The 25,588-nt window shown below is 52.4% G+C and overlaps 13 protein-coding genes across 13 annotated transcripts, besides 3 other annotated features; 7 read left to right on the top strand and 6 right to left on the bottom strand.

The window, feature by feature from the left end:
- Positions 1 to 3,086: 3,086 nt before the first annotated feature.
- On the bottom strand, positions 3,087 to 3,698 carry NFIA_102710 (CDP-diacylglycerol-serine O-phosphatidyltransferase; the record flags this gene model as incomplete). The annotated part of the gene is made up of 2 exons (XM_001266682.1): positions 3,087 to 3,455; positions 3,519 to 3,698. 2 exons carry the CDS (start codon positions 3,696 to 3,698, stop codon positions 3,087 to 3,089), a joined length of 549 nt encoding a protein of 182 aa, XP_001266683.1.
- An 885-nt stretch (positions 3,699 to 4,583) lies between these two features.
- Positions 4,584 to 5,504, bottom strand: NFIA_102700 (H/ACA ribonucleoprotein complex subunit GAR1/NAF1; the record flags this gene model as incomplete). The annotated part of the gene is made up of 6 exons (XM_001266681.1): positions 4,584 to 4,813; positions 4,866 to 4,894; positions 4,951 to 5,096; positions 5,159 to 5,259; positions 5,318 to 5,365; positions 5,429 to 5,504. The coding sequence occupies 6 exons, from the start codon at positions 5,502 to 5,504 to the stop codon at positions 4,584 to 4,586; spliced, it is 630 nt and encodes a 209-aa protein (XP_001266682.1).
- Positions 4,596 to 4,691: a microsatellite.
- Positions 4,658 to 4,691: a microsatellite.
- Positions 5,505 to 5,763: 259 nt separating the features above from the next.
- On the top strand, positions 5,764 to 8,220 carry NFIA_102690 (threonine--tRNA ligase THS1; the record flags this gene model as incomplete). Its single annotated transcript, XM_001266680.1, has 5 exons — positions 5,764 to 6,311; positions 6,383 to 6,647; positions 6,709 to 7,284; positions 7,341 to 8,010; positions 8,066 to 8,220. 5 exons carry the CDS (start codon positions 5,764 to 5,766, stop codon positions 8,218 to 8,220), a joined length of 2,214 nt encoding a protein of 737 aa, XP_001266681.1.
- Positions 8,221 to 8,737: 517 nt separating this feature from the next.
- NFIA_102680 (glycosyltransferase family 31 protein) lies at positions 8,738 to 10,183 on the top strand (the record flags this gene model as incomplete). Its single annotated transcript, XM_001266679.1, has 1 exon — positions 8,738 to 10,183. One exon carries the CDS (start codon positions 8,738 to 8,740, stop codon positions 10,181 to 10,183), a length of 1,446 nt encoding a protein of 481 aa, XP_001266680.1.
- Positions 10,184 to 11,254: 1,071 nt separating this feature from the next.
- mpkA (mitogen-activated serine/threonine-protein kinase SLT2) lies at positions 11,255 to 12,838 on the top strand (the record flags this gene model as incomplete). Its single annotated transcript, XM_001266678.1, has 5 exons — positions 11,255 to 11,367; positions 11,520 to 11,652; positions 11,707 to 11,773; positions 11,827 to 12,141; positions 12,198 to 12,838. The coding sequence occupies 5 exons, from the start codon at positions 11,255 to 11,257 to the stop codon at positions 12,836 to 12,838; spliced, it is 1,269 nt and encodes a 422-aa protein (XP_001266679.1).
- Positions 12,839 to 13,313: 475 nt separating this feature from the next.
- On the bottom strand, positions 13,314 to 15,449 carry NFIA_102660 (uncharacterized protein; the record flags this gene model as incomplete). The annotated part of the gene is made up of 2 exons (XM_001266677.1): positions 13,314 to 15,160; positions 15,242 to 15,449. 2 exons carry the CDS (start codon positions 15,447 to 15,449, stop codon positions 13,314 to 13,316), a joined length of 2,055 nt encoding a protein of 684 aa, XP_001266678.1.
- A 591-nt stretch (positions 15,450 to 16,040) lies between these two features.
- Positions 16,041 to 17,236, bottom strand: NFIA_102650 (metal homeostatis BSD2 family protein; the record flags this gene model as incomplete). Its single annotated transcript, XM_001266676.1, has 3 exons — positions 16,041 to 16,616; positions 16,665 to 17,147; positions 17,213 to 17,236. The coding sequence occupies 3 exons, from the start codon at positions 17,234 to 17,236 to the stop codon at positions 16,041 to 16,043; spliced, it is 1,083 nt and encodes a 360-aa protein (XP_001266677.1).
- A 1,084-nt stretch (positions 17,237 to 18,320) lies between these two features.
- Positions 18,321 to 18,366: a microsatellite.
- A 432-nt stretch (positions 18,367 to 18,798) lies between these two features.
- On the top strand, positions 18,799 to 19,277 carry NFIA_102640 (uncharacterized protein; the record flags this gene model as incomplete). The annotated part of the gene is made up of 2 exons (XM_001266675.1): positions 18,799 to 19,036; positions 19,087 to 19,277. 2 exons carry the CDS (start codon positions 18,799 to 18,801, stop codon positions 19,275 to 19,277), a joined length of 429 nt encoding a protein of 142 aa, XP_001266676.1.
- A 161-nt stretch (positions 19,278 to 19,438) lies between these two features.
- On the bottom strand, positions 19,439 to 20,585 carry mep20 (putative penicillolysin/deuterolysin metalloprotease; the record flags this gene model as incomplete). Its single annotated transcript, XM_001266674.1, has 2 exons — positions 19,439 to 20,310; positions 20,366 to 20,585. The coding sequence occupies 2 exons, from the start codon at positions 20,583 to 20,585 to the stop codon at positions 19,439 to 19,441; spliced, it is 1,092 nt and encodes a 363-aa protein (XP_001266675.1).
- Positions 20,586 to 21,700: 1,115 nt separating this feature from the next.
- On the top strand, positions 21,701 to 22,162 carry NFIA_102620 (uncharacterized protein; the record flags this gene model as incomplete). The annotated part of the gene is made up of 1 exon (XM_001266673.1): positions 21,701 to 22,162. The coding sequence occupies one exon, from the start codon at positions 21,701 to 21,703 to the stop codon at positions 22,160 to 22,162; it is 462 nt and encodes a 153-aa protein (XP_001266674.1).
- A 156-nt stretch (positions 22,163 to 22,318) lies between these two features.
- Positions 22,319 to 23,002, top strand: NFIA_102610 (uncharacterized protein; the record flags this gene model as incomplete). Its single annotated transcript, XM_001266672.1, has 1 exon — positions 22,319 to 23,002. The coding sequence occupies one exon, from the start codon at positions 22,319 to 22,321 to the stop codon at positions 23,000 to 23,002; it is 684 nt and encodes a 227-aa protein (XP_001266673.1).
- A 305-nt stretch (positions 23,003 to 23,307) lies between these two features.
- Positions 23,308 to 24,369, top strand: NFIA_102600 (putative glycosyl hydrolase; the record flags this gene model as incomplete). Its single annotated transcript, XM_001266671.1, has 1 exon — positions 23,308 to 24,369. One exon carries the CDS (start codon positions 23,308 to 23,310, stop codon positions 24,367 to 24,369), a length of 1,062 nt encoding a protein of 353 aa, XP_001266672.1.
- A 15-nt stretch (positions 24,370 to 24,384) lies between these two features.
- Positions 24,385 to 25,525, bottom strand: NFIA_102590 (putative polyphenol monooxygenase; the record flags this gene model as incomplete). Its single annotated transcript, XM_001266670.1, has 3 exons — positions 24,385 to 25,216; positions 25,269 to 25,394; positions 25,437 to 25,525. The coding sequence occupies 3 exons, from the start codon at positions 25,523 to 25,525 to the stop codon at positions 24,385 to 24,387; spliced, it is 1,047 nt and encodes a 348-aa protein (XP_001266671.1).
- Between the last annotated feature and the right edge of the window lie 63 nt (positions 25,526 to 25,588).

Genomic DNA, 25,588 nt, shown 5'->3' with positions numbered 1-25,588 from the left:
CTTAGAGTTATGAATTGCCTGAAGTGCTAAGTAAGGTAGATGCAAACTGTAAGGTACACAGGCATGGCAAAGGGACAATGTGGTACTTATACAGGTACCTGTATAGTGCCTAGTCTTCCTTACCAGAAAGGAATCAAGCTCTAGGGCCGAGGGGGAATAGGATGCAGTTGAGCTGAGGATACAAAAGTCTTCACATACGGAGTACGGAGTACTCTGGCAAAGTTCATGCAAGTCCATCTTGTGGGATGATCAGTCATCTACGGAGTACTAGTAGACACAAGTCATGTACTTTCCTCTATTGGTCTCAAAGCTAGGATAGGCTTTCATTGTCGCATGCTTGGACTATCCTTATGAAACAAAGCAAACAGATAACTTGTGATTCACTGCCTGTCCTCGAGAGCATCCTGCTGCCCTTGTAACATTTTTCAACTCGTCCCCTAGTCGAAGTTCGTGGTGAACCCACCATCTATTAGCAAACTATCTATCTGTCTACCATCGCGTCGTCTCCTTGTTATTTATTGCCGTAGATAGATGCTCCGTTTCTCACTCTCTATTCTCGACAAGCCATTGTCAGCCACATTGCAAAGACAAGGACGCGGCGTCGTCGATCCCTGTTTCGGCCAAGCGCCCCGATGGATCACACACACAGACCCGTGATGCGAGCCCTGATTCCGTAGACCACCCTACCCTCCGATAACGCAGATCAACATGTGTCACATTTCTTCAAGGACAATAATGATCACAACAATATGGTGTCAACAAAGTGAAGGTTACTCTCTGACCTTAGAACTCGTGCAAAACTCCCTGCTGGTAGTCACCAAACTCACCACGCTTCCATGAGTTCCAAGGCTCCAAGCGGCCACTCCCGGACTGTGTGGGTCTGAACCCCTTCATGACTTCTGCAGGTTAATGCGGATCGTTGGAACCTGTAAAGAAACTGTAAGGTTCACCCTCTTGGGGTACTGATGTAACGCACAACGAACACACAACGATAATATCTCGATCGCTCATCCTCAGATCGACAAGGCTCGGCCAATGACAGAACTGATTCTCATGTGAGCGATGATGATGAACTCGTTTCATTGTCTAACAGTCCTGATTTACTCCGTAGATCGAAGATAATAGTTCATGGCTTCGCCAATTACATTGCCTGACAGACACGCATGTCGATGGAGATCAATCAAAGTTTTCCATACATTATTGCTGAAAGGGAGAACGACGTAGGCCGAGAGAAGTAGCCTGCGTATATCACCAGTGCGAACTCGATGTTATTATTATTGTGACGAGAGCAGTGCCCCTGACTCCTGACTATTCGTGGGCCAGTACGGAGTAAAGCCCTCAGCTTATGTTCCTGAGATATGGCGCTTGGGAATACGTGTGGTCGTGATTGCGCCGCTCCATTTGCGATTTCTTAAAGCCCATCATCCTTATTGCGGACAGTCGATATTCTTGTGAACCCTAGAAGTCCGCCAAATGACTCAAATGACAATGACAATTTTTGCAATGCAATGACGTGGCATACGGAGTATATGCCGAGGGATACCTTTGTATGGACGTCATGGAAGAACCAGCCATTCCAGAAACCGAGAGGAATTGTTCCCTTGGGACGTTGAGACAAAGTGCCTTGCCCAAAGAGACAGGCTCATACTCCTCCAGTCGCAGAGTTTCCTCATTCAATCAGACTGGCCCCAAGAACTTGACATGATGAGAGCAACTCGATAGTTTCGTCAGCGTTCACGGTCAAAAGACAGCAACGGATTCATCTGTTCTTCTGTCGGAGCCTCAGATCGCCAGATCCTTGGTACGAACGGTTCCCCAGGACTACCAGCTCGCACAGTCGCACTAATACGGAGTATTAATAGATCAATGCTCACTTCCCGAGAACCAAAGCCAGATAGACCCTGCTCGTGTGCTGTTCTTTTTATGCCCAACCGCGATTCTACCTACGACCACTATCATCCTTCCAGAACAAGCTTCAATACCACAAAGGGATACACCAGTATTTCACGTTCACCTCAACACGTGAAAACCACTGTATGGAATACCTCCCTTAGACGGAACAACCGGAAGCTGTACGGATATGTAAATTTGTCCCGACGAAGTTGTAAAGCCCTCGGGCAGGTCTAGAACCTGTCAGTTGACCCACAGCACAACAGTCAGGCTTGCATCCAGTCCAATTTTGTCTTAACTCGATGATCTATCGACTTATCGAGTCCACTGTGACTGTCTAGAACTCTTCGAGTTACGCTGTAGCTAAGATTGGGAAAAAGTAAGCTGCTGTTGCCTCACTGCACTGCTTGACAAGCAGAAACCCGGCTTCGGCATCCCAGACCTCACGTCCATGGCAACCTCGCGCCCATCTGGGCCTCTAGGTTAGGTTTGCGGTTTTCCTGCGTACGAGTCGTCAACCTTGTCTTTAATCTGTAAGTTTGGCGGGAAGTTTGCGGCAATTGACGGAGATTATTGTCAGTGATGCATTTCATCATCTATCAATAGCCTTGAGGCTTGAGGGTTGGCTAGGCTCTCTATCCACGTTGCACATCTGGATTATTAGTCTGATGTACCGAGAAGTAGATTTGAAGGATCTAGCTGCATGCTCTGGAATAAGCTGCAGATATTCATCATTCTGCTGGAAGATCTGAGCCGCAGTGCAGCCGGCTGTATATATATGTATCGCAGTATGTATTAACACTACAGCCTCGTTTGTCATCCATCTCAGTTTCTCAAGAAATGCTTGGATCTGGTATCTGCTGTAACCCCCCATCATGTATAACAGTATTTGACATACGTTCAATATGAATTGTCAATGGATGTATCTGACTAGGATAAGGAAATGCTCGGTAAAGGTTCACTTGATGCACTGAAGTCGGGGTTCTACCAGATGTTTCGGCGAAGCTCAACAACAGCTTAACTGGTACAAAGGAATGCAGCTGAGGCATACAAATCAAATGCAAACTTTTCAAAATTGTATTCAACAATTCTCCACGTCCTCTCCGGTATATATGTTCGTAGAAAGATCTCTCTATCACGGTAATTAAATCTTGAGCAGCCAAGCCTGAACTCGTCTGTACAGATAATCGACGCCTCTATGGCTTGGGAATCTTTATCGACTTGCTGACCATCATGCAGCCGTGCAGGACAAACAGCAGAACAACGGGGTGAAACTCAAGTGGCGTGCCCTGGGCGGCGAGTCCAATAGGAAGATCCTCGAGAATCCAGCCCTGAGATACCCAGTAGGCCATGAGCGAAGCGATGCCCAATGTCGTCGGAATCGGTGTGCCTTCAAAGTACTTGGACTTGCCGGTCTTATCCTTGGGAAGGACGGCGACGGTAACGTTGAATCGGGCCAACCGCGTCAAGCCGCAAAGGACGAAGAACGCTAACAGAAGATGGTCGACGAGGGTGCGGGCTCCAAGAGCGAATGCGCATGCGGCCGGTGCGAGGCCGAAGGAGATCTAGAGCGGAAAGATAGGGGTCAGCTGCGTCCGCTGCCCTCAGGGAGTGCGAAGTTGCCATACCAAGTCCGCCAGAGAGTCCAGCTCCTGTCCCATGAGGGACGACTTCTTCCTCCATCTCGCGATTTTGCCATCCATAAAATCAAAGAATAACCCAAAAGGCATGAAACCAAGAGCGGCCCAAAGAGCACCATGATCATGTGGGTCTCCTAGACAATAACGCATCGATGAGAATACGGACATGACTGTTCGAGATCTAGTCAGCATCGGTGCATGTTTTCGATTAGTGAGATTGCGGTCTTGCCTCCACAGAATCCTATCGAGTGCTGTCAGCATTAAAGGACGGATAATGTTGCTCTAACAGATCTTACCATTGAGCTCGGTCACCAAATCAGCAAGATGCAACGCCCTGCACGAAACTTGAATGAGCAACGTATCTTGATTCCCACCGGGCACTAAAATACTAACCTGACCAAGCTAAAGTGACCCGTCTCCGACGAGAGGAGCATCTTCTGCTTTTCCTGACCTGCAATCAATAGGTGAGCATGTTGCAGTACAGTTGCATCCGCTGGTGATCCAAACTCACCTCCATCGCCCGAAGCCGCGACACCGCTATTTGAAGACTGACTTGACGACATGGCTGCTGTTCGACGAGACATGCTCAATCTGTATGAACAAGAGTAGACGATATATGACAGGAAATTTAACTAAAATGTGGGTTCAGAGAGATCTGATGGCTCTTATAGGTAAGTAACAGGTTGAAACAGGTTGAGGATTCCAGTGTTGACAAACGCACAGATTCTCCGGTTCCAGGGCGGTCCAGACGTCATTGGAAAGGCGGTGCAAAGCTGCGCCACAGAATCAAGCCACATGCTGCTAGGGAAAATTTCCAGCTTTTAACATTCGATGATGATACAAGCTGGTTAAGCTCTACTTTAAAGGATAATGGACGTAGTATTGTTGCAAGCGGACGAACTTGGACTCGCGCTGTGTATTTTACAACATTGCAGAAATTGAAGCAGCAAACTTTCATATGCATAATAAAATATCTCGAAAAAAAAGGTTCCTGCAAGAGCTCCCGTTTTCCCATAACGCCATAATAAGACAGTACTGGTCAAGACACACTGTCTATCGTCGGAAACCTCCACTACCACCACGAGGTCCTCCTCTGCCACCACCTCTGCTCCCACCACGGAAGCCGCCTCCACCAAAACTACCTCCACCAAAACCACCTCCCCTAGGTCCTCCACGTCCTCGGGGGGCGCCGCCTCGGCCACCACGAGGTGCACCACGTCCACCTCTGGCGCCTCCGCGAGCAAAACCACCTCTGCCACCGACGGCCTTCTTCGGTTTCGAGCCTAGACAAAGTTAGTATAAATGTACGATAACTGGACGAAACTAACGGCATACCCGGAGGGGGCTTAGGCTTGGGAAGGAACCTATTGTTGGACAGTTAGTCACGCAAACATGCAAACCAAGGCGTTGCAGAACGTACTTCTCAAGCGGAAGAAGCTTGTCTCCTCCAATGTAGACCTTGTCGCCAGGCTTGAAGGATGTCGCGACAATGCCCTCCTGAGGCTTGATGGTGAAGTAGACCTGGTTGATGGGACCGAGAACTTCGTCGACCTTGCCAATAGGGGTCTGATGAAGAGGGTTAGTCACTAAGTCTGCGACAGGAGGTAGGATGTAAGTCTATGCCGTACTTTGTTCTCGAGGTAGATAGGGGCGTTGAAGTAAGGAATCTTGGGATTCACTGATTCGCAAACCATCTCGCCCTCGCAAGCGTGCATGAAAGTTCCCATCTCTGACAAAAAATCAGCCATCCGTCATCTCCCCCGATGTACCGGCAAATGTATAATTACCCAGAACCTGTGCTGGCGGCCCAGTTTGTGCTTGGAATCCTCCGCGGCCTGCCCGACGAAAATTTCGTTAGCAACCATCAATCTTCCACTTTGGCAACTATTCGAACTCACCACCGCGTCCACCAAAGTTTCCACCACGGTTGGCGCCTGAGGCGAAACCGCCACGGCCACCTCCACGAAACGACATCTTGATTGTGGTGTTGCGATTGATAGCTGTCTGGAGTTCGGAGTCCGGAGAAGTTTTCAAATGGTGGGAGCCTCGAAACGGTAAAGTGTCGCTAGTCGCCAGGGCAGTTTAATGTCACGTGCTTCACCGCCTTCCTTCCCCTCACCGTTTTGAATTATTGACTCTTCGCATAGGCCGAAGAAGAGTCATCGTTCTGAGCCTGCCCCCTACCTATTGTGCGCGTCTCCCGAACCGCTGGTCTGAACTTACGGATACAGCCATGGCTTCTGAAGACCCGAAAGAATTGCCAGTGCGGCCTGCAGAGGCCCAGGACGCCAATGCCACTGCCCCGCCAAAGGCTGCGAAAGCTAATGCAGCCTCGAATAACGACTCTCTCCCCGATTTCATAATTGAACGGAACAAGCTATTTGAAGAATTGTGGCAACAGTATCTTGAAGAGCTCAAGAATAAGCCTCACCCAGAAATCAATGTCCTTCTCGATCTCGGCGACGGGAACCCCTCTCCTGTCCCCGCTAAAGCCTGGGAGACCACCCCCGGATCGTTTTTGAGAGACGTCCCCAAGGATATCAGCGCCAATGTCGTGCTCGCGAAAATCGATGGCAAGGAACTGTGGGATCTGAACCGCCCTCTGGAGCGCGACTGCACCGTCTCTTATGTTCTGTTCGACAGCCCCGAAGGTCGGGAGGTTTTCTGGCATTCGAGCGCGCACTGCCTGGGTGAGGCATGCGAATGCGAGTATGGATGCCTTCTCTCCCACGGGCCTCCCACTCCTCAAGGTTTCTTCTACGATATGGCCATGCCGGACAAGTCAGTTTGCCACTCCTACTTTTCCCTACGTGTGCCTTGTGATGGAATAAGAGTCTGATTCTAGAGAATAGCCGTGTTGTACGAGAGAGTGACTGGCCGGCCCTGGATAGCAGGGCGTCGCGGATCTTCAAGGAAAAGCAAAGCTTCGACCGATTGGAGGTCACAAAGGAAAACCTCAAGAAAATGTTTGCCTACAGCAAATATAAATTGCACTACATTGACAAGCTTGTCACCGGAGAAAAGAGTACGGTTTATAGATGCGGTACCCTGGTCGACCTTTGCAGAGGCCCTCACATCCAGAACACTGGAAAGATCAAGACCTTCAAGATTATGCAGGTATGAACACGATCCTGCGGAAGCCGTTTTGCCCGGGTCCGTTGCTGATTGCTATGTCCAGAACTCTTCCGCATATTTCCTTGGTGATCAGACTAACGACTCTCTGCAACGTATCCGTGGTGTTGCTTTCCCCGATAAGAAGCAGATGCAGGAACATCTGAAGTTCTTGGAGGAGGCGGAGAAGCGCAATCACTTGAGAATCGGCAAGGACCAGGAGCTTTTCTTCTTCGATGAAGTTTCTCCTGGCTGTCCTTTCCTCCTTCCCAACGGAACTAAGATTTTCAATGCGCTCCAGGCTCTTCTGCGGGCTGAGTACCGCAAGCGCGGCTACCAAGAAGTTCAGACTCCCAACATGTACGACGTCGGCATCTGGAAGAGATCTGGTCACTGGGCGCATTACAAGGATGATATGTTCAAGCTTGACGTGGAGAAGCGAGAATGGGCTCTCAAGCCCATGAACTGCCCGGGCCATTTCGTGCTCTTCGGCCACCGCGAGAGGAGTTACAGAGAACTCCCGCTGAGAATTGCGGACTTTGGTGTTCTGCACCGTAATGAAGCATCCGGTGCATTGAGCGGATTGACCCGTGTGCGGAAGTTCCAGCAAGACGATACCCACATCTTCTGCACCCAGGATCAGGTGAGGAGGGATCTTACACCATCTTTTATGTCTTATTGTCAACTAACTCCTCGCAGATCGCCTCCGAGATCGAGGGTCTCTTTGATTTCCTCCAGTCCATCTACGGACTATTCGGCTTTACATTCAAGCTGAAGCTTTCCACTCGCCCAGAGAAGTATCTCGGCGAACTCGAGACCTGGAACTATGCTGAGGAGCAGCTCAAGTCTGCGATGACCAAGTTCAAGGGTAAAGACTGGACGATTGACGAAGGCGATGGTGCATTCTATGGTCCTAAGATCGACATCACCATTGCTGATGCTCTCAAGAGAGAGTTCCAATGTGCTACTATCCAGCTGGACTACCAGGCACCAATCAACTTCAAGCTCGAGTACATGACCAACGAGAAGGGCCAGGCCGTTATGGAAGAGTCTAAGACCGAAGGCGAGACCAAGTCCAACGAGCCTGGTCCAGGTCGGGCGCGCCCCGTCGTCATTCACAGAGCTATCATTGGTAGCTTTGAGCGTTTCTTGGGTATCTTGATTGAGCACTTTGGCGGCAAGTGGCCATTCTGGATCAGTCCCCGTCAGATTCTGATTGTCCCCGTCATGCCTGCTGTGAACGACTATGTTGAAGAGCTGCAGCAAATCCTGCGTGGCGATAAATTGAATGTGGACATTGACATCAGTGGTAACACCATGCAGAAGAAGATCCGTACTGGTCAGCTAGCGCAGTACAACTTCATCTTTGGTAAGTCTTATCGCGAATCCTCATCTTTTTCCTGGATGGTATTGACTTTGGGTAGTCGTCGGCGCTCAAGAAAAGGAGTCTCGCTCTGTCAACATCCGTAACCGTGACGACCCTGCTACACAGAACAAGGGCGTCATGGTTCCTCTTGAAGAGGCTCGCCAGAAGCTCCGGGCTCTGAGAAAGGAGCGCAGACTGGTGAATGCTCTGTAGAGGATTCGACACCGGTATCCAGCGTTTATTGGGTGGCGTACTTCGAGGGCCGCTATTTATACGGCCAGCGATCTCGCGTAGAAGTTTATGACTTATGTAGGCATTGATTTGCCTCTCTCACAGAAAAGTAGATCTGGAGTATTTAGCGATGAAGACATGAAGAGAGTTCTGATCTAGAAATCATGGGGTTCTAAGACTCTGTATTATGGATAATAGATACATCGAAGGAACCTGCATGAATCGCTACATAGCAACTGGCGGTCCCACCATGAGTATTGTGGGCCTATGAAATTTTGACACCCCTTAATCCAAGTGGTGATAGTGACTGGTCAGTTCTGGTCAAGGGTTTTCGCCCGTCAACGACAACAGGTCGGATTTTGCCAAGATCATCTCTGGGGTTGGCATTGGCAAGGGCGTAGGGGAGATGTAGGTCACTGTTTTGCGCTCCTTTTCCAGCGTGTCCTGACTTCACTGCAAGCAGGCGATATCTAACATCAACAGTCATGCTTGAATCATCATGCAGCGCCTTCATTCGTTTAGTCAATTACGACATGCATCCCCACTGAAACTTTTTGCCCTCGCTGCCGCCTTCATCTTGGTGTCCGCCTCCCTCGTGTTTTACTCCAAACCTGCCAGTCCCTCTGATATTGACCTCATCCCCTCACTACCCTCCAGCAACAACGAAATAGAAAACAAAGGCACTTGCTATGTCGACCTCGACCTCTTGAGATCTCACGGGTACAATGATACTGCGAAATACGCACGGCTCGAGATAGCCGTGAGGCGAACAGCGAACTTTTCGGGATTCTCTGACACCTTGCCCACTCGTTTCCCCGCTTATCAGAAGATTCGTTTGGACACAGCCGAGCAAGAAGCACCGTTGTCACCGGAGACATGCTCTCCCTCAGTGACCATTCAAGCTCCGTTACCGGTCGCACCACCCAACGCGTCCCACATTCTGTTCGGCGTCGCGACAACGCTGAGAAGACTGGATGACTCCCTGCCTGCATTTGCACATTGGGCGGCAGGAACGGACGCTCGCATATATGCTTCGGTGGACTCCGACCCAGGCTCGCCAATAAGAAGGGTGGAGCAACGAGCCAAGGAATTGGATGTCCGTTTGACTATAATTCAATCTGATGAGGAGCGACTGGATCAGTACTTCTCTCTACTCCGGGTTCTGCTCAAGCACCGTGATGCATCGACGCAGTGGGCTGTCTTGATCGACGACGACACCTTCTTCCCTTCTATGCGAAATCTGGTGGACAGACTCGCAACCTACGACGCGACGAAGCCACAATATGTCGGGGCTGTGACGGAGGATCTCGCACAAGTGTTCAGTTGGAGTTACATGGCCTTCGGAGGTGCTGGGATCTTCCTCTCAATACCACTCCTTGAGCAACTCAACAAGGTGTATGATGATTGCAACAGCTTCAAGACCACCGGCGACCGAAGAGTCGCCAGGTGCATCTACGCCCACACACACACCAAACTCACCTGGGACCGCGACCTGTATCAGCTGGATCTCCAAGGGGATGCTTCTGGCTTCTACGAGTCCGGTCGCCCGCTGCCGCTGTCGGTCCATCACTGGAAATCATGGTTCCATGCAGATATGGTTGGGCTCGGTCAGGTTGCGGCCGTCTGCGGCGACGCTTGTCAACTGCATCGTTGGCGCTTGAAGGACAACTGGTTCCTCGTGAACGGGTTCTCCATGATCAAGTATACTTCAGCCAGGAATGTTGATCTGATGGAGAAGACCTGGGAGGATAGTAAATACAGAGGTGGGGACGGCTTCGCATTCAGTCTGGGTCCATTTCGCCCAAAGGATGAAGGCAAGGTGTCCTTTCGCTTGCAGAACGCAACTCAACAGGCAGGGTCTGTTCGACAGATCTATATTCATGACTTGGGGCCTGAGAAGCCTCCTGAAGTACTGGAAGTAGTCTGGAAACCTGCATCTGGGTGACGTTGCCTTCTGTCCGAGTTCTTTTTACAAAAATCGTTGAATGTCTTGTCGGTACAGAATACTCTCAGGGACTTCTAGCATCAAAGTCGAAGCATACTCGTTCTTTGTTCTGATGCGACTTAGCAATGGCGGAGTTGTTGATTACTTTATGTCTCTGGCTATGTAGCGAATAATAAACTGTCGAATTGAGTTTGTCCTTTGTTTGTTCTAGACTTCAAGCTGTATGATCAGGCTGCTCAGCGCTGTGATTCCTGGCTGGCTAAGCTTCACGACAAAAGAGCCATCCATGATGGATTATGGAATATGGAGCCTTGGGAATCCCCACCACAGCCCCTCTCCTGTCTCAGACGGGCCTCAGGCATCTGTCTTCCTTTGTTCTCGATGTCACCTCTTCTCTTTGACATCGAGTCCTTTTTGTAGCATGGACTCGCCGTAAATGCAGGTTCTCTCCATTTTCCTTTGTATATATTTTTATCATGATTTAGGATCATCGATGGAGTCTCCTTTTCTTTCTCTAAACTGCGGCGGAGCACTGTGATTACTATTGATGCATGTCCCGGCGCTCCAGCAGCTGCAGGCCCCAATCATTCCTTAATTAACTCCCCCGTCACATCCCCAACTGCGCAGCTTCACATCAAAACACGTTCTATTTCTTCTTTTAACCCCTCCCTGCTCTCTTCCTTTTCGTCTTTCCTACCCCTCATTCTCCTTTTGAACACTTTTCATTTTTTGTTTTGCCCTCTTTCCCGTCGCTCCACCGAGGTTTCGATCTGTTACTGCGGCTGCACATTGTACTGCGGGGCTCGAACTACTGACAGCTCCCTTTCCACCAAGCCTGTCTCAGTTGCACCGGATCTCTTTTCTCCTTAAATTTGTTTGGCAATTTCAGCTGCGGCTTTTGCTCCATTGAGATACCCGCTTCGTCTTCACTCTCGTTGGCACAGAAGCATTGCGATTCGAATTCCACATCCGGCTACATACGACACTCGTCTGTCGATTCCCCGCCCCGACTTTTATCGTCGATCATAAGTCGGTCGCTCCAGTACAAGAAAAAGCTGTCAGATTTGAGTCATGTCTGATCTACAGGGTCGGAAGGTCTTCAAGGTCTTCAACCAAGACTTTATCGTGGATGAACGGTACAATGTGACCAAGGAGCTGGGCCAGGGTGCATACGGTATCGTTTGGTAGGTTATCTGCATTCTCAAGGCTGCGACGAGGTATCTGTTTTTTCTGTATCAGTGGAGAGGGCTGTATGGCAGAACTACATCAGAAGGAGTGGTGAAGCGTCGTGAGTCTACCATTGAACTGAGTACTGATGACGATCATTCGACTGTAGTGCTGCCACGAATGTTCATACTGGCGAGGGCGTCGCCATCAAGAAGGTTACCAATGTCTTCAGCAAGAAAATTCTAGCCAAGCGGGCATTGAGAGAGATTAAGCTTCTTCAGCACTTCCGCGGCCACCGCAATGTACGTCAATTGCTTGTTTGCTATTAAGATCGGTAGGGCTGATCGGAACTGCAGATCACCTGTCTGTACGATATGGACATTCCACGACCAGACAATTTCAACGAAACCTATCTGTACGAAGGTGAGTGCCACGACCGCTATGGTGCATAGCAGCCACTGATTGATTTTATGCAGAGTTGATGGAATGCGATCTGGCCGCTATCATCCGCTCGGGACAGCCCCTGACCGACGCACACTTTCAATCTTTCATCTACCAGATTTTGTGTGGACTCAAATATATCCATTCCGCCAATGTCTTGCACCGAGATCTGAAGCCTGGTAACTTGCTGGTCAACGCGGACTGCGAGCTCAAGATCTGCGATTTCGGTCTGGCCCGTGGTTTTTCGATCGACCCCGAGGAGAACGCTGGCTACATGACTGAATATGTCGCGACCCGGTGGTACCGTGCTCCTGAGATTATGCTGAGCTTCCAGAGCTACACCAAAGCTAGTATGTCATACCTGATTTTCGTTGCGGTTAGACCGCCGAGATGCTGACGATCATAGTCGACGTGTGGTCTGTAGGATGCATCCTGGCCGAGCTGCTCGGCGGCCGTCCTTTCTTCAAAGGCCGGGACTACGTCGACCAGCTCAACCAGATCCTGCACTACCTGGGTACCCCCAATGAGGAGACCCTGAGCCGCATTGGATCTCCTCGTGCGCAGGAATATGTCCGCAACCTGCCGTTCATGCCCAAGATCCCCTTCCAGCGTTTGTTCCCCAACGCCAACCCCGACGCACTCGATCTGCTCGACCGCATGCTGGCCTTTGACCCGGCGTCGCGTATTTCCGTCGAGGAAGCGCTGGAGCACCCGTACCTGCACATCTGGCACGACGCCTCCGACGAGCCCACCTGCCCGACGACATTCGACTTCCACTTTGAGGTCGTCGACGACGTGCAGGAGATGCGCAAGATGATCTACGACGAAGTGGTGCGCTTCCGCAACCTCGTCCGGCAGCAGTCCCAGGCGCAGGCCGCCGCTGCCGCGCAGCAGCAGCAGATTGCTCAACAGACCAACGTTCCCATCCCTGACCACCAGCAGGGAGGCTGGAAGCAGGAGGAACCCAAGCCTCAGGAGGTGCACGCCGCGGGCGGCCACGCGAACGATCTGGAATCGTCATTGCAGCGGGGGATGGATGTTCAATAGACGTTGACTTCCGTAGGAGGATTGGAGGATGTCTCGGTGTCATGTCAATTGTCCACTGTTCATAAACTTAGTATATCATCATCACTTCATCTATACCTCTTGTTTAGGCACTACCGTTTGGCATCATCTAGCAGAACATGTATCTAGCAGAATAGTAGCCATCCCTGATCTGGATGAAACTGAGTTGTGTCGATACCTGTGCCAATGTAATGCAGATACATGACCAGACATTGTCTCAAAATCAAAAAGCTCAAGCTCAGCACACAATAAAGTACATACATGATCCATCAATCCAACTGAAACTCTATAAACAAAACATGCATCAATCATTATCATCCAATCGTATAAAGCCAAGTACCTTCTGGGGATAACCACCCATCCTCATCCTATCCTACCCTATCATATCTTCAATATATGGCGACAGCATATGGACCAACTATATATCCAAACCTACTCCGTGAGCAAAATGTCCAAGTTAATGATAATACCCTCTCCACCAAACAGCCATGCAGGCCGCAACCACCAAATCCAACATCTTGATCCCCTCGTCTTCGACGATCAGTTTGCCTAGTTTGGCGCTTTTACCGCGCAGGCCTCCGCCTGCTGGTTCGCGCGCGAGCGAGAAGTCGAGGCGGTCGGGGTCATCTGCAGCGCCGCTGCTGGTGCTGCTTGAGGAGGGGTTGCGGGTGTGGGTTTGCTTTTGTCTGTGTGTGTGTCCGGGTATGCATGAGACGGAGGAGGTGCTCACGCTGGTGCCGGAGTGAGAGCGGGGTCTGGTGTAGGTGGTTGGGTTGAGGAGGTGGGCGAAAGAGTTGCGTTTTGAGGCGGGGTGACCCTGGCCGTGTCCGTTTGGATGGGATGTTTGGCTCGGGGAGGAAGAGTGGCCTGGGGTGTCGGAGGAGGTCTGGCTGAGGGTGAAGGGGGAGATGTGGGCGGAGTTGGACGGATGATGGTGGTGGCCCGCTTGGAAAGGGGTGTTGAAGCGAATTTCTGCGACGGTCACGGCTGGAGCTGCGGGGGTGGAAGGGTTCGTTCCATTGCCTGGGTATGAGGGCGTGGGGATCATGTGCTTGCATTTGAGACTGCGGCCGTTGACGCTGGTGGAGAAGGTGCAGATGCCGTTCCAGGGGGAGGTGAAGGTGTAGTAGCCGCTTTTGAGCTTGGAGTGGGCTTGCGGGTGTGGCCGGGTCGGACTGCCAGTAAAGGTGTCCAGTGAGGATCTGTTGGTAGGCATATCCAGGGAGCCTCGCGAGTCGTCCCAGTGATGATGTGGCCGCGATACGCAGAGTTGGCGGCGGAATTTGCGTGGCAGGGACGGGTCCAGGGACCGTGTTTCAGGGTGCGACTGTGTAGGGAATTTGAGTGTGGATGAGGGCAGAGCCTGTGCATCTGACGGGAGGTTTATGCCCAGGCTCTGCAGGGAAAACGGCTCGTCCTGGGCTAGGAACCGGTTATACCCCGGTGTCGACACCTCGATGTCGACGGCGGTGCTGTCCGCCTTGGATGTGGAGATGGTCGCAACATTCCATTGACTGCCATGAGTGGGATCGCGGCGAATGAGAGTGATATGGAATCCCTGTCGATCTGAGGCCTGGCCGTGGTCGCGCGGCCTTCTGTGAGGAGACTGCCCTGGGCTCCTTGACGGCGATGCTCGGCGAGCGTTCGACCCTGCCCCGTCAGACGTATGCGGCCGTAGTTCGGGCCCCCTGTTATCCAGGCTAAGACGTCCTGCGGAGAAGGCTTCGTACTTTTCCTTCCCGCTATCGAGTCCTTTACTGTTGAGATACCCCGACAGCGCGCTCCATCGATTACTCTTCTTCGCCGGACTGTTGTTGATCGGATCTAAAGGAGCTTCCTCTGTTGGCACAAACGGCAGAGTCCTGCGCGGTAACGGCGGTGCTCTAGTCTCTCCTGTATCTCCACGCGAGTCGCCCAAGTGGTCGGAGATATCCGAAACAGCGGTAGCTGACTCCGAACTGGGAAAGCCTTGACGAAGCGTCGGACGAGGCGGGGTCGGCGGAGGCGGAGAGTCGACAGCAGTAGAGTACGGCGAGTAATTCTCCTGCTGCAACGGTGCCTGTGGAAGAGGACCGCCAGGGACAGGCTTCCGCCGGACATTGTTCAATCGCGCAAACTCTGGCGGTGCTCCATCGCCCCATTGTTCCTTTCGTAGTTTCGCCTGTTGTTCACGCTCCTCCTCAACCTCCTGCAACAGAAGTTCGTCCTCCGGCGTCGCAACATGAAGGTAGTAAAGGGAGGCGTTGATGGCTTCTGCGGAGATGCTCGATTTGGTCGGAGGCTTCAATGGCGAGAGGAATACATCTGTACGAGTCAGAACTGTCCGTCTTCCTCAAATGCAGTAGGGCTTGAATGACTGGCGCGGGGGCAGTTCCTAGGAAATACCTTTGCTTCCAGGTACGCGCACAATATAGAGAACGAGAGGATCTAGCTTCTTTTGTGCCGGATTCCGAGGGTAGGCAGGAGGGTTTGAGGCAATGGTAGTGATGGACGAGAGCGAACGAGCCTCGACTGGAGGCTGGGGGATATTGGGATGGACCGAGGCGGGGGAGGGTGCAGAAGTTGCGTCCGCCGCGCCGTCGACCATGGCCATTTGATTGACTATCAACAGTCGCAGTGGTAGGTGACGGGGCGCACGGAATGAGCTGTATTGGACGCCTGAAAGGGTCTTGGGAGGGCTGTTCCTGGGCAAAACAAACAATCGCGGAGAAGCCGGGAGGATTGGGCCGTTGCGGAGGAACCGCCAAGAGATTATATATCAGCGACGATCTGCATGAATTGCAGTAAACCGAGAGAGATGATGGCCTGCCAAGTAGAATGCGTCTAGAAATAAAAAGGGTCGTAAGGACAGGTTTTTCTAGAGTACGAGACACGTAAGTGCGGCGAATCTACGAAAATCGCTGCCTGGAGTACGACTGCTGCAGATCTATGGGCCCAATGCACAAGCCAAATTCCATCGAATTGGTATCTCGAAACGAAAATAGCTACAAAGAAACTATGCCCGTTGCTGAATCCATAATTACTGAATGAGACGTGAATAAAAATGAAGGAGAGAAAGCCCGAGTCCCATTGTCCGACCAGATAAAACCAAGGATATCAGATATGAACTCCAATCCGTCCGCTGAATGATCCGCTGTTCTGTACCTATTCGAGATGGAATGACCTGTCTCGATTGGATGCTGTCCTATACAACCGTTTCGGTCCGTTCGCCTTCCGCGATGACCGGAACGCTGAGACCACGCTCGGGGCTTTGTAGTACTAGTTGCTCATGCCGCCGGGCCCGTAAGAAGTCGCTGATGGCGCGTATGAGAATGAACCAACCGACAATCATCAAGACATACGAAATCCACTCGCTCGTTGTGATGTCGGATATCGCGCCGCTTCCGCCGTTGCCACCGGAACCATCAGAAACTGAAGTTGGATCAAAGTTGTGGCTGTTGGGATCCGGGGGAGGAACGTAGTCCGCACCACCGTCAGAACCTCCATCACTCCCCCCTTTCATGTAGAAACCATACTGCACTAACGTAAGGCCGAGACCAGCTCTGCTGCCATTTTTCGCGGCGTGCGTGGTGTGAAGAAGGTAGGTCAGGAGGAAGCCGACTAGCTGGAAGGACATCGAGATCATGGCGTTCCAAACGAAGGAGAAGATCGAGCCGACCGGCAATCCATCCACATAAACCTCATCGGACGAGATGCCGGGAGCCAAGATAGTGGTCTCCCAGTACGGGGGTGTGGCGTCTGCAGCTGCTTCTTCGTAGGACTATAGACGTCAGCTTTTGCGTTGGTTGATGCCAGACAGTATGCTTACCGGAGGTAGATCCTCATTCTTCTCTCCCCGTTCTGGCTTGGCCGCCAGGTTGGCAAAGACTCCGTCATTTGACGAACTGATCACGCGACCTGCGCCTGACGAGGGTGTGCTGAAACTGGGCAGTATTGTTGGTCGTCTCTGCAATGTTGAGCTCGACTGGTTTCTCTGTGATGGTTGTTCGTTGCTGCCAGCCGATGAAGGGGCCCCTTCTCCGCCACTGCCCGCTGACTGCTCCGGATGGGCCCGCATCAGTCGCTGTCGGTCATCAGGTTCGTCATCACCCTCGGAATCGCTGGCGTCACCAAAGGCGTCGGCAAGAGTCTGGTCTGCATCGCTTCGAAGGGGGTCATTCTGGAGAAGTCTTCTTGATGAGGAAGAGGAACGAGAGTGGAACGAGGGCGGCGGAGACGAGGGCGTAGGAGCGGCTTGCAAAGGAATCGACGAATGGGAGTCAACCTCGTCGTCCTCGTCATGGGCATTAACCTAAAAGTAGTCAGTATCCTTAGGGGATCGATATAAATACGTCTATATAGATGAGTGCTGCCCACCCTTTGATAACGCTGCGAGCTCATGACGAGCTGAGCAGGTGGCACGTTAGAGACACTCGGGGACTGCAACAAAAGAAACGACAACTGTGAGACGAGAGAAAGAAGACCAAAAGAAGCAGGTGAAAGAATGTGCAGGAGATGCAGGAAACAATCGATATGATACTTGTGAGGCGTTGACTTAGGATGTGGATGGAAGGGGATCGACCTGCCCGTCTCCGTAATCTCCTCACTAATCAGGCAGCCAGCGGTGGCGGTGACTGGACATCACTGTGGCTGGTGTGGTTAATGTGGCTGAAATTTTGGCCTGGAATCTGGGGCATCTCCGATTTTCCGATATCATCAATTCATCATCTGCTTTATCAGAGCTCGACAGAACCACAGCTTTATCGCGTTACACTTGATCCTTAATTCGTCTTTCAGAAACTTCCGGGCGAGATTTACAGCTGTTCTTGCATTACTAAAGACACAACATCAGTTTCTCACCATGAGCAAACCGGTGAGTCCATTGTCCACACCACACCACGATGTACAGACCATACTAACAGCTACAGACTCTGAACCCCCAGACAATACAAAACCGCATCTCTCATCTCCTTAAACACTGGCCTACGGACCCCGTCCGTCCGGCCTCTGTCTCCGTACAAACCTACCTCCAATCCCGCCTCCAGCCCACACAACCGCAACAAGCGCAGCCATCCAAGGTTGAAATCTCAGAGGCCTCGCTCAATGCGCTCTCATCGTTACTGGAAGATCGCTACGCGAGACGATACCCGTTACCGCCGAAGCTGCGGCGGCCGGCGTCGAACCCGGACCACTATGACAATGTCGTGAAGGAGTTTGAAGAGGCGCCGGGGCGGGATTTCTGGGGAAGGATGGGGAAAAGGCTTCGGGGGTTGTTTAGATTTACGTGATCGAAGCTGGGTGGTGTATGATATGTGTATGTATATAGCCGTTGACATTGTACTATTATTAGCCGAATGGAGCTATCGGATTGTGCTGCAGAAGGTATTGATATCACTTGGAAGTATATAGTTGATGACCACGAGACTTGTCGGATGTAACAGGCTTCCTGCTGTCTTGAAAGAATACTGAGCTTGGAATGAGTTAGCATCTTGCATCTTGCATCTTGCATCTTGCACCTTGCACCTTGCATCCTACGGTCTATGTTCTATGTCTATTTTAAACATGTCGACTTGCATCTCAAGCAGTTAACAAACGCTGTGCTACAACCAGGCCTCCAATCGCGTCTATTAAACAAATACATACTACTAATGATTGTGTCAATATCTGCAAAGCAAAGCATCAGCTAAGACTATTGCCCCGGAAATATTCGCGTCATGACATGGAAGAAACCTTTCTATACGAGGTGGACAACCTCCAATTCGACAGGTCTCAAACACCCTGAAACGCAACCAACAGCATTGATTCTGACAGTCAGTGGCCGAGATATCGGTCAGCTGTTCATGTCAACATCGTGATGTCAGACATAGACATAGACATACTGACATACATGTGTATATATATTCACATCTATCCGCACATTACCACCATCACATCTACAAGTACAACCAAGTAAACACAGCACAATGCATCTCACCAACCTGGCACCCATCCTCTTCCTCACCCTCGCAGCAGGTATCTCTCAATACCATCAACCTAACAAAGTACTCTGTACTAACGAAATAGCATCCCCCGGCTGCCCCAACAACCTTTGCGGCGACAAACCCTGTCCCTCCCCGAGCACCTGCACAACCTACACCCGCACCTCACCCTCCTCAACCCTAACAACTTGCATCCCCGCCCCAACCTGTCTAGGGGTATACCGTAAGTCCTTTTTAATCTTCTTTAGCATACGCGAAGACTGATGGACGTAGAATCCTGCTCCTTCGGTACCGGCCTCACCTGCTGCTCGGGGTACTGCGCCGCGACGAAATGCCGGCCCACGAATCCCAAGTGGCCGGGCTGCGCCGAGGATTTCCAGTTGTGTGGAAGTGATGCGGACTGTTGCTATAGTGGGAGTAAATGTCTCGAAGGGATTTGCCGGAGGGTTAACAACGGCGCCTAGCCACAGCTTACGGGTATGCTTATGCTTATGGTTATGATTATGGTTGAAATGATGGCTATAGTATGCAATGAAGTATAATGAATTGGCTGTGTTATGTGAAACTAAACTTGTTACTATCTCGTCTCTCGTTTCTCGTACTGTCTAGCAGTTGAGGTTCACGGCTATACCATGTTAGTTTGAGCACTTGAAAGTGGATGAGGAGAGGGGAAGGAGGGAGGGGTACCGTTAGCAAACAGGGCATAGTTATCCGCGTTGAGCAGCGCCTGGCTGGCACTCAAGGCGGTGGAAGCCCGATATCCATAGGCGAAGTCGTCCGTGCCGGGCGAGTAGACACCCGGGGCGTGGGTGAACTCGTGCAGGCTGGTGGTGGCCTGGTCCTGGGCGTGGCAGGAGCGGGTCAATGCAGGGAGGTCGGAGTAGTAGAGGTCGCAGTTGGCGATGACGTTGCTGGAGGGGAGACAAAAGGCGAGGGTGTTGGAATCACAGTAGCCGTAGGGGTCGGTGCAGTAGTAGGTAGTCTTGCCGGAAGACTGGGAGGAGGCCTCGTTGGCGATGGCGCGGAAGCGTGCGGCGACGGCGTTGCGGGTGCTGCTGGAGGTGGTTCTGAAGTACTCCTGGAAGCGAGCAGAGGAGCCGGAGGAGGCGGCGCTGGCAGCGGCATTGGCGAGGGAGACAGTGTTGCGCAGGGCCGTGGAGAGGGCCGAGGCACGGCTGCCGGAGCAGGAGGCGACCTTTGTGCGGCGGTCGAGAAGCTTGATGGCCTGGGGCACGGTGGCGGCCTTTGCGGCGTCGACCTCGATCTCGAGCTCGTTTGACTGGTAGGGGATGTAGCCGGAGACCTTGCGGTCTGTGGCCATGGGGACAACACCATCGGTGCGAATGGTCACAGTGCCACCCTCGGTGAGGTCAGCCGTGCTGGCGATGTCGAACTCGTCCTCAAAGGTGGCGCCGGCCGCGAGAGTGGTCAAGGCATCGTCAGAGAGACCTTCAGTGAGGTAGCGACGCTTGATTCCGGTGAACTCGACCTCGGTGGCTGACTCGTTAGTATGTCTTGTCTGGGGGGGGGGGGGAGTCGGAGGAGGAGATACCATTGCGGAAGAGCGAGACCTTCTTGACAGGAGCAGCATCCTGGAAGAAGTTGAGATGCACAAAGGTGACCTCCTCGTTGCCAATGTTCTTGACGGTGGCCTTGATGCGAGTGTTGTCGACCTGGGTCAGGGTGACATCCAGGGTCGGGGCATTGGCAGGAAGAGCTAGAGCACCATTGATGAGGGCCAGAATGGCAGAAGCGAGAACGGTAACCTTCATGATGAATTGAATTGAATTGAGATGATTGCTGATGCTGTGCTGTTGCTCTTGCTCTTGCTCTTGCTGACGCTTCTGTCAGACCTGGGATCAACCTCATATTTATAGAACCCCAGATACTGGTGATCGAAGTATAGATATCACGAACAAATCTTGGAACGAACGGAGATATGCCCAAAACAGGAGGTTACATCTATCCCGTCTGACAGTCTCGAGTCTTGACTGGACAGGATGACAAGACCCCGATTGTCTGAAGACTGCCATGGCGTTTTACATCCGACATAGCCACTGCGCGAGGCGTCTTGAAGCATCACCATCGCGGCCAAGAGAAAAGGCCAAGAAGTAAGCTTGGCCCGCCGGAGGACCGTTTGTTCAGACGGTGTTTGCTTGAGGTTTATCATCATCGGGACACTGGATTGGAGCGCCAAGAGGGTTGGTCCGGCATGTAAATGATGAAGAAGTCTAACCGGCGGTCCGTATGCCTGAAGAGGAATGTCCGTGTCGAGATAGTCTATCTGCAGAGTGTGTCTTCATGTATTAGGTCGTCGGCAAGCTTCCTGTGTGATATATCAGTATATTTCTCATATTGCTCTTTTGGTATGTTGGTATTCACATACTGATGGCAGTGTATTGATTGACAACTGACTGACAGGGACGATGTGTCTAGACATGATCTGCTGTATCTAGACTCAGACCCTGAGTTGCCCCTGAGATTAGTGAAACGAGTGGATTCGTCGACTCCAGATTGTCAGAGAAATCTGGGACTGACTCGTATCATTGACTGAAAGAGACAAAGGCATAGATTAAAGTGCCGATCCTGACCACTTTATCAATCCTTAATATCCGGCTGATACTGACGGAATGCAACCTAAGACTTCTTGTTTCACCTCCCCTCTTTCATTCCCAGTTATCTTGCTGCTTAAAGCTTGGCAGTTTCCGCTGTGTATATAATTGGTGGATTGCTATCTTCATATAAAGCTTGGAGTTTCATCTTTCGTCCCACCTGCCCATACCCCTCCACAGCGTCCTCCGGCACTTCAACATCAGACAGATATTATTCATTTCACATCTCAACTGACAAAGAGACAACTAACAAACTGCGAGAACGACGACACGACATGACAAACCTCCAAGTAATCCTCTCGCCCGTCCCTCCCTCCGCCACTCCACCCATCAGCCTCCCCATCAACATCGCCATCCACAACCCAGCAACCACACCAGTAACCTTCCTCAACTGGGGCACCCCGTTCGACCCAAAAGCCAACCTCCTGGGCGTCTTCCAAATTAACGACACCACCGCCGATCATCCAATCACCCTCGGCACCATCAAGTTCAACCGTCAACTGCCTCCTTCGCGGGACGATCTAGTCGAGATCCCCGCCGAGAGCTCCATGGAGCGGACCATTACTATCCCGCATGTGCCTCTGGAAGAAGGCCACGAGTACGCCGTGCAGGCAAAGGGCATCTGGCATGGGATCTGGGAGTGTCCCAGCGACCAGGTGACGGATTCGCAGCTGCAGCAGCTCGACCAGAGGGGGGAGTTTGAGTCTGAGCGTGCGCTGTTCAAGGTTACGCAGTAGCCTAGCATCTGTACTTTGTACGGAGTACATAAGTCAATGGATGTGTTGATGTGATGTTGTACATGTACGACTGCTCCCAGTATATAACCTCTCCACTGCGCTGTAGTAAACTTACACCTTCCATCCCCAAGTCAGTCATAGTGCGGTAACGAAACAATGCGTACGACAATTGATATCCCGACCGACGCAGCGCGCGTGTTCTCCATCCTCGCACAAGGCGGGATAGGCATCATCCCCTCGAGCGTCGGCTACGGAATCATAGCGACTGAGCCTCCCGCGCTACAGCGCATCTACACCGTCAAGCGTCGCCAACCGCATAAGCGCCACGCCATCATAGGCAGCTACGTGCTCCACCGCGAGATCCATGTCCTCCCGCCTGACAAAATGGATCTCGTGCGCTTGCTTACGGTCGATCTCAACCTCCCGCTTGGGGTGATCGCCCCGTACAGACGGGATCACCCGCTCCTCGCGAGACTAGACAAAGAGACCCTAGCGGCGAGTTCAATGGACGGCACGATGGCCATGCTTGTCAACGGGGGTCCGTTCCAGGAGGAGTTGGTACGGGTGACTGCTGCTGCTGGGAGGGCAGTGCTGGGTTCGAGTGCGAATCTGACAGGGCAAGGGACGAAGACCGTGGTGGAGGAGATTGAGGAGGAGATTCGCGAGGCGGCGGATATTGTGGTTGATTATGGACGGGTGAGGGATGGTTGGCCGCGGGCGAGTTCGACCATGGTGGATTTTGAGGCGATGCGGGTGGTGAGGGTTGGGGCTTGCTATGAGGTTATTCGTGATGTGCTGAAGAGGTTTGCTGGGTTGAATTGGCCGGATCCGAGTGTCTGATGAGGTTATTGTTGTTGCTGGTGTAAGTTAGGTTGCATCAACAGCTGGAACGAGTAACATCTTATATCTACTGCACCGTCAGTACTCATTCATCCGAGTAGCATTGCTAGACGAGCATCGTATAGCATCGTATCATCGTATATCAACCAATTAGTACCCCCAATGACCAGACTAAACCATCTAAACCGCCGATCATGCAACCTCGGGTACACTAATCTAACCCCGAATGGCTTCATTTAGCGAATCTCACATTATATATCATCTTCCATCTTCCAGCTCTCCTCACTAACCACGCACACATCAAAATGAAACTCTCACTCCTCCTCCTCAGCGCAGTTTACACTGCAACAGCGAGTGCAACTCCAACTACAGCTGCAAAAGCAGCAACCCACGTAATCTACTCCTACCCCGGCGCCTCCCCCCCAGCAAGCCTCCTCTCCCTCGTCTCCTCGGGCAAAGTAGGGGGCATCATCCTCTTCGGCGAAAACATCGATGCCAACCTGCCCTCCACCATCGCCAACATCCAAAAAACCTACGCCTCGTCCCCAGACTACAATGGCACCCCGCTGCTCATCATGACCGACCAAGAAGGCGGCAAAGTACGGCGTCTTCCCGGTGGTCCGACCCTCTCCGCGAAGCAGGTCGGTCTGTCCTCTAATCCGGCGTCTACTGCGGGAGAAACAGGCACAGAAGCAGCGACCACACTGGCCAAGTACGGCGTGAATGCGAATCTGGCGCCTGTGCTGGGCGTTTATCGCTCGGCGGGGGACTTTCTAGATGAGTACGGCCGGTCGTATGGGAATACTTCCGAGCTGGTAGCTTCCTGCGCGGAAGCCTTCATTCGCAGCCAGCAAGGACAGAAAGTGATTGCTACGGCGAAGCATTTCCCCGGTCTGGGGGCTGCGGGGGCAGATGCGAATACGGATCTGGTCCCCGTGAGGATTGACCTCGGGCTGGACGAGTTGCGGCGGGTGGATGAAGCGCCGTACTCCGCTGCGATTGCAGCGCGGGTGGATATGGTCATGGCGTCGTGGGCGGTGTATCCTGCGTTGGACGAGAAGCCGGCTGGGTTGAGCGAGAAATGGATTCAAGGAGAACTGAGACAAAGGCATCGGTTCAAGGGCGTGACCATCACGGATGCGATTGAGGCCGGGGCGTTGAGCGCGTATGGCGATGATGCGGCGAGGGGCGTGCTTGCTGCGCAGGCGGGGATGGATCTGATTCTTGCATCGGCGAGGAATGTCACGCAGGGTGAGGCGATAGTGGATGCACTGACCAAGGCGTTGGAGAACGGAGAGGTGGATACGGAGGGGTTTGAGGCCGGCACGGCGCGAATCATGGCATTGAGACGGACGTTACACGTATAGACGGATCAGACTAAATCACGAGTAGATGTAGCAATACTCTCCCCCCAATGGATCCATCAAATCTGCAATTTTTCTCGGCCCACCGAGCACTCCAAACTCCACGACCGTATCGACAGTCACGTCCGTCGCCCACGGCGGATCAAACATCCACGCCGTCCCATTCAGCGCATACCGTCGCTCCGGACCCGCATCCTGCCACATCCCCCACAGCCGATCCACCATCGCATGATGCAGAAAGAACGCCGGATCCTGCACGGACGAAAACACATCCCCCATCGTCGGGCCAAGCGCAACATGAACCGCGGCATGCGCGCCCAACCGGCCCGCAGTGCTCGGATCCAGCACCGCTAGAAACTCCTGGATGGTTTGCGCAGCGAGGATCTGCTGCACGGCGTCGGCGCCGGCGAACCGGTGCAGCGGACGAGCGTTAAAGCTGCGCATGAGACAGCGCGGGTTGTATCTGAAGGCCGACGGATCGAGCGGGCGGTACAGCTCGTCGAGGTCGTGGAAGTTCAGCGGGCCCATGTTTGCGGGCCAGGCGGGGAAGGTAAAGGGCCCGGCTGTTACGCAGCCGCCGCCGCTTCCCCGGCCGACACAGCCCACCTGCTCGTCGCAGAGGATGAGCTCGTCTGGGTTGTAAATGCCGTCGCCCGAGAGGGAGGAGGGGGAGTTGTCGAAGAGGGGGGAGACGGTGAGGTTAGGGTGTAGGGGCCAGTTCCAGTAGGGGATGGAGCCATTGAAGGCGCATTCGGTGCGGAGGGCGGTCTCGAAGAGGTGCAGGTAGTGACGGTGCCAGGAGAGGAAGACGCCGTTGTTGTGGATGTGCGAGGTGTAGTTGATGTGTGTTCTGCCGTCCGTCAAATGAATCAATTCATGGGAGGCAAGAGGATGGGACGTACGCGACAAAGTCGTCGAAGCGATCCTGGACTCCGGGGTATTCCTCATTCGGGAGGACCGAAGGGAGGGACCGTAGACAGAACAGCGCGTCGATGTAGTCCCGTCGTTCGAGTTGTGTCAAAGAGCTCCTATTCAATCAATACTGCTCCTCTGTTGACAGCATCACATACCATTCTCGCCGAACTCGCGCATCGAGAAGCTTACAGGGCAGGACAGGAGACGCAATCACGCCCACCGCAAAAAGAAAAACAAGAAGCATGATTGCTGAAGACCAAAGATAGAGGCATATCCAGTATTTAAATCTGCCTGACAGCTAGACCGA

This window comes from Aspergillus fischeri, genomic scaffold (assembly GCF_000149645.3).
Source record: "Aspergillus fischeri NRRL 181 1099437636245 genomic scaffold, whole genome shotgun sequence".
NCBI lineage: Eukaryota > Fungi > Ascomycota > Eurotiomycetes > Eurotiales > Aspergillaceae > Aspergillus > Aspergillus fischeri.
The sequence above is the reverse complement of the archived record's forward strand: the minus strand, read 5'-3'. Positions and strand labels throughout refer to the sequence as shown.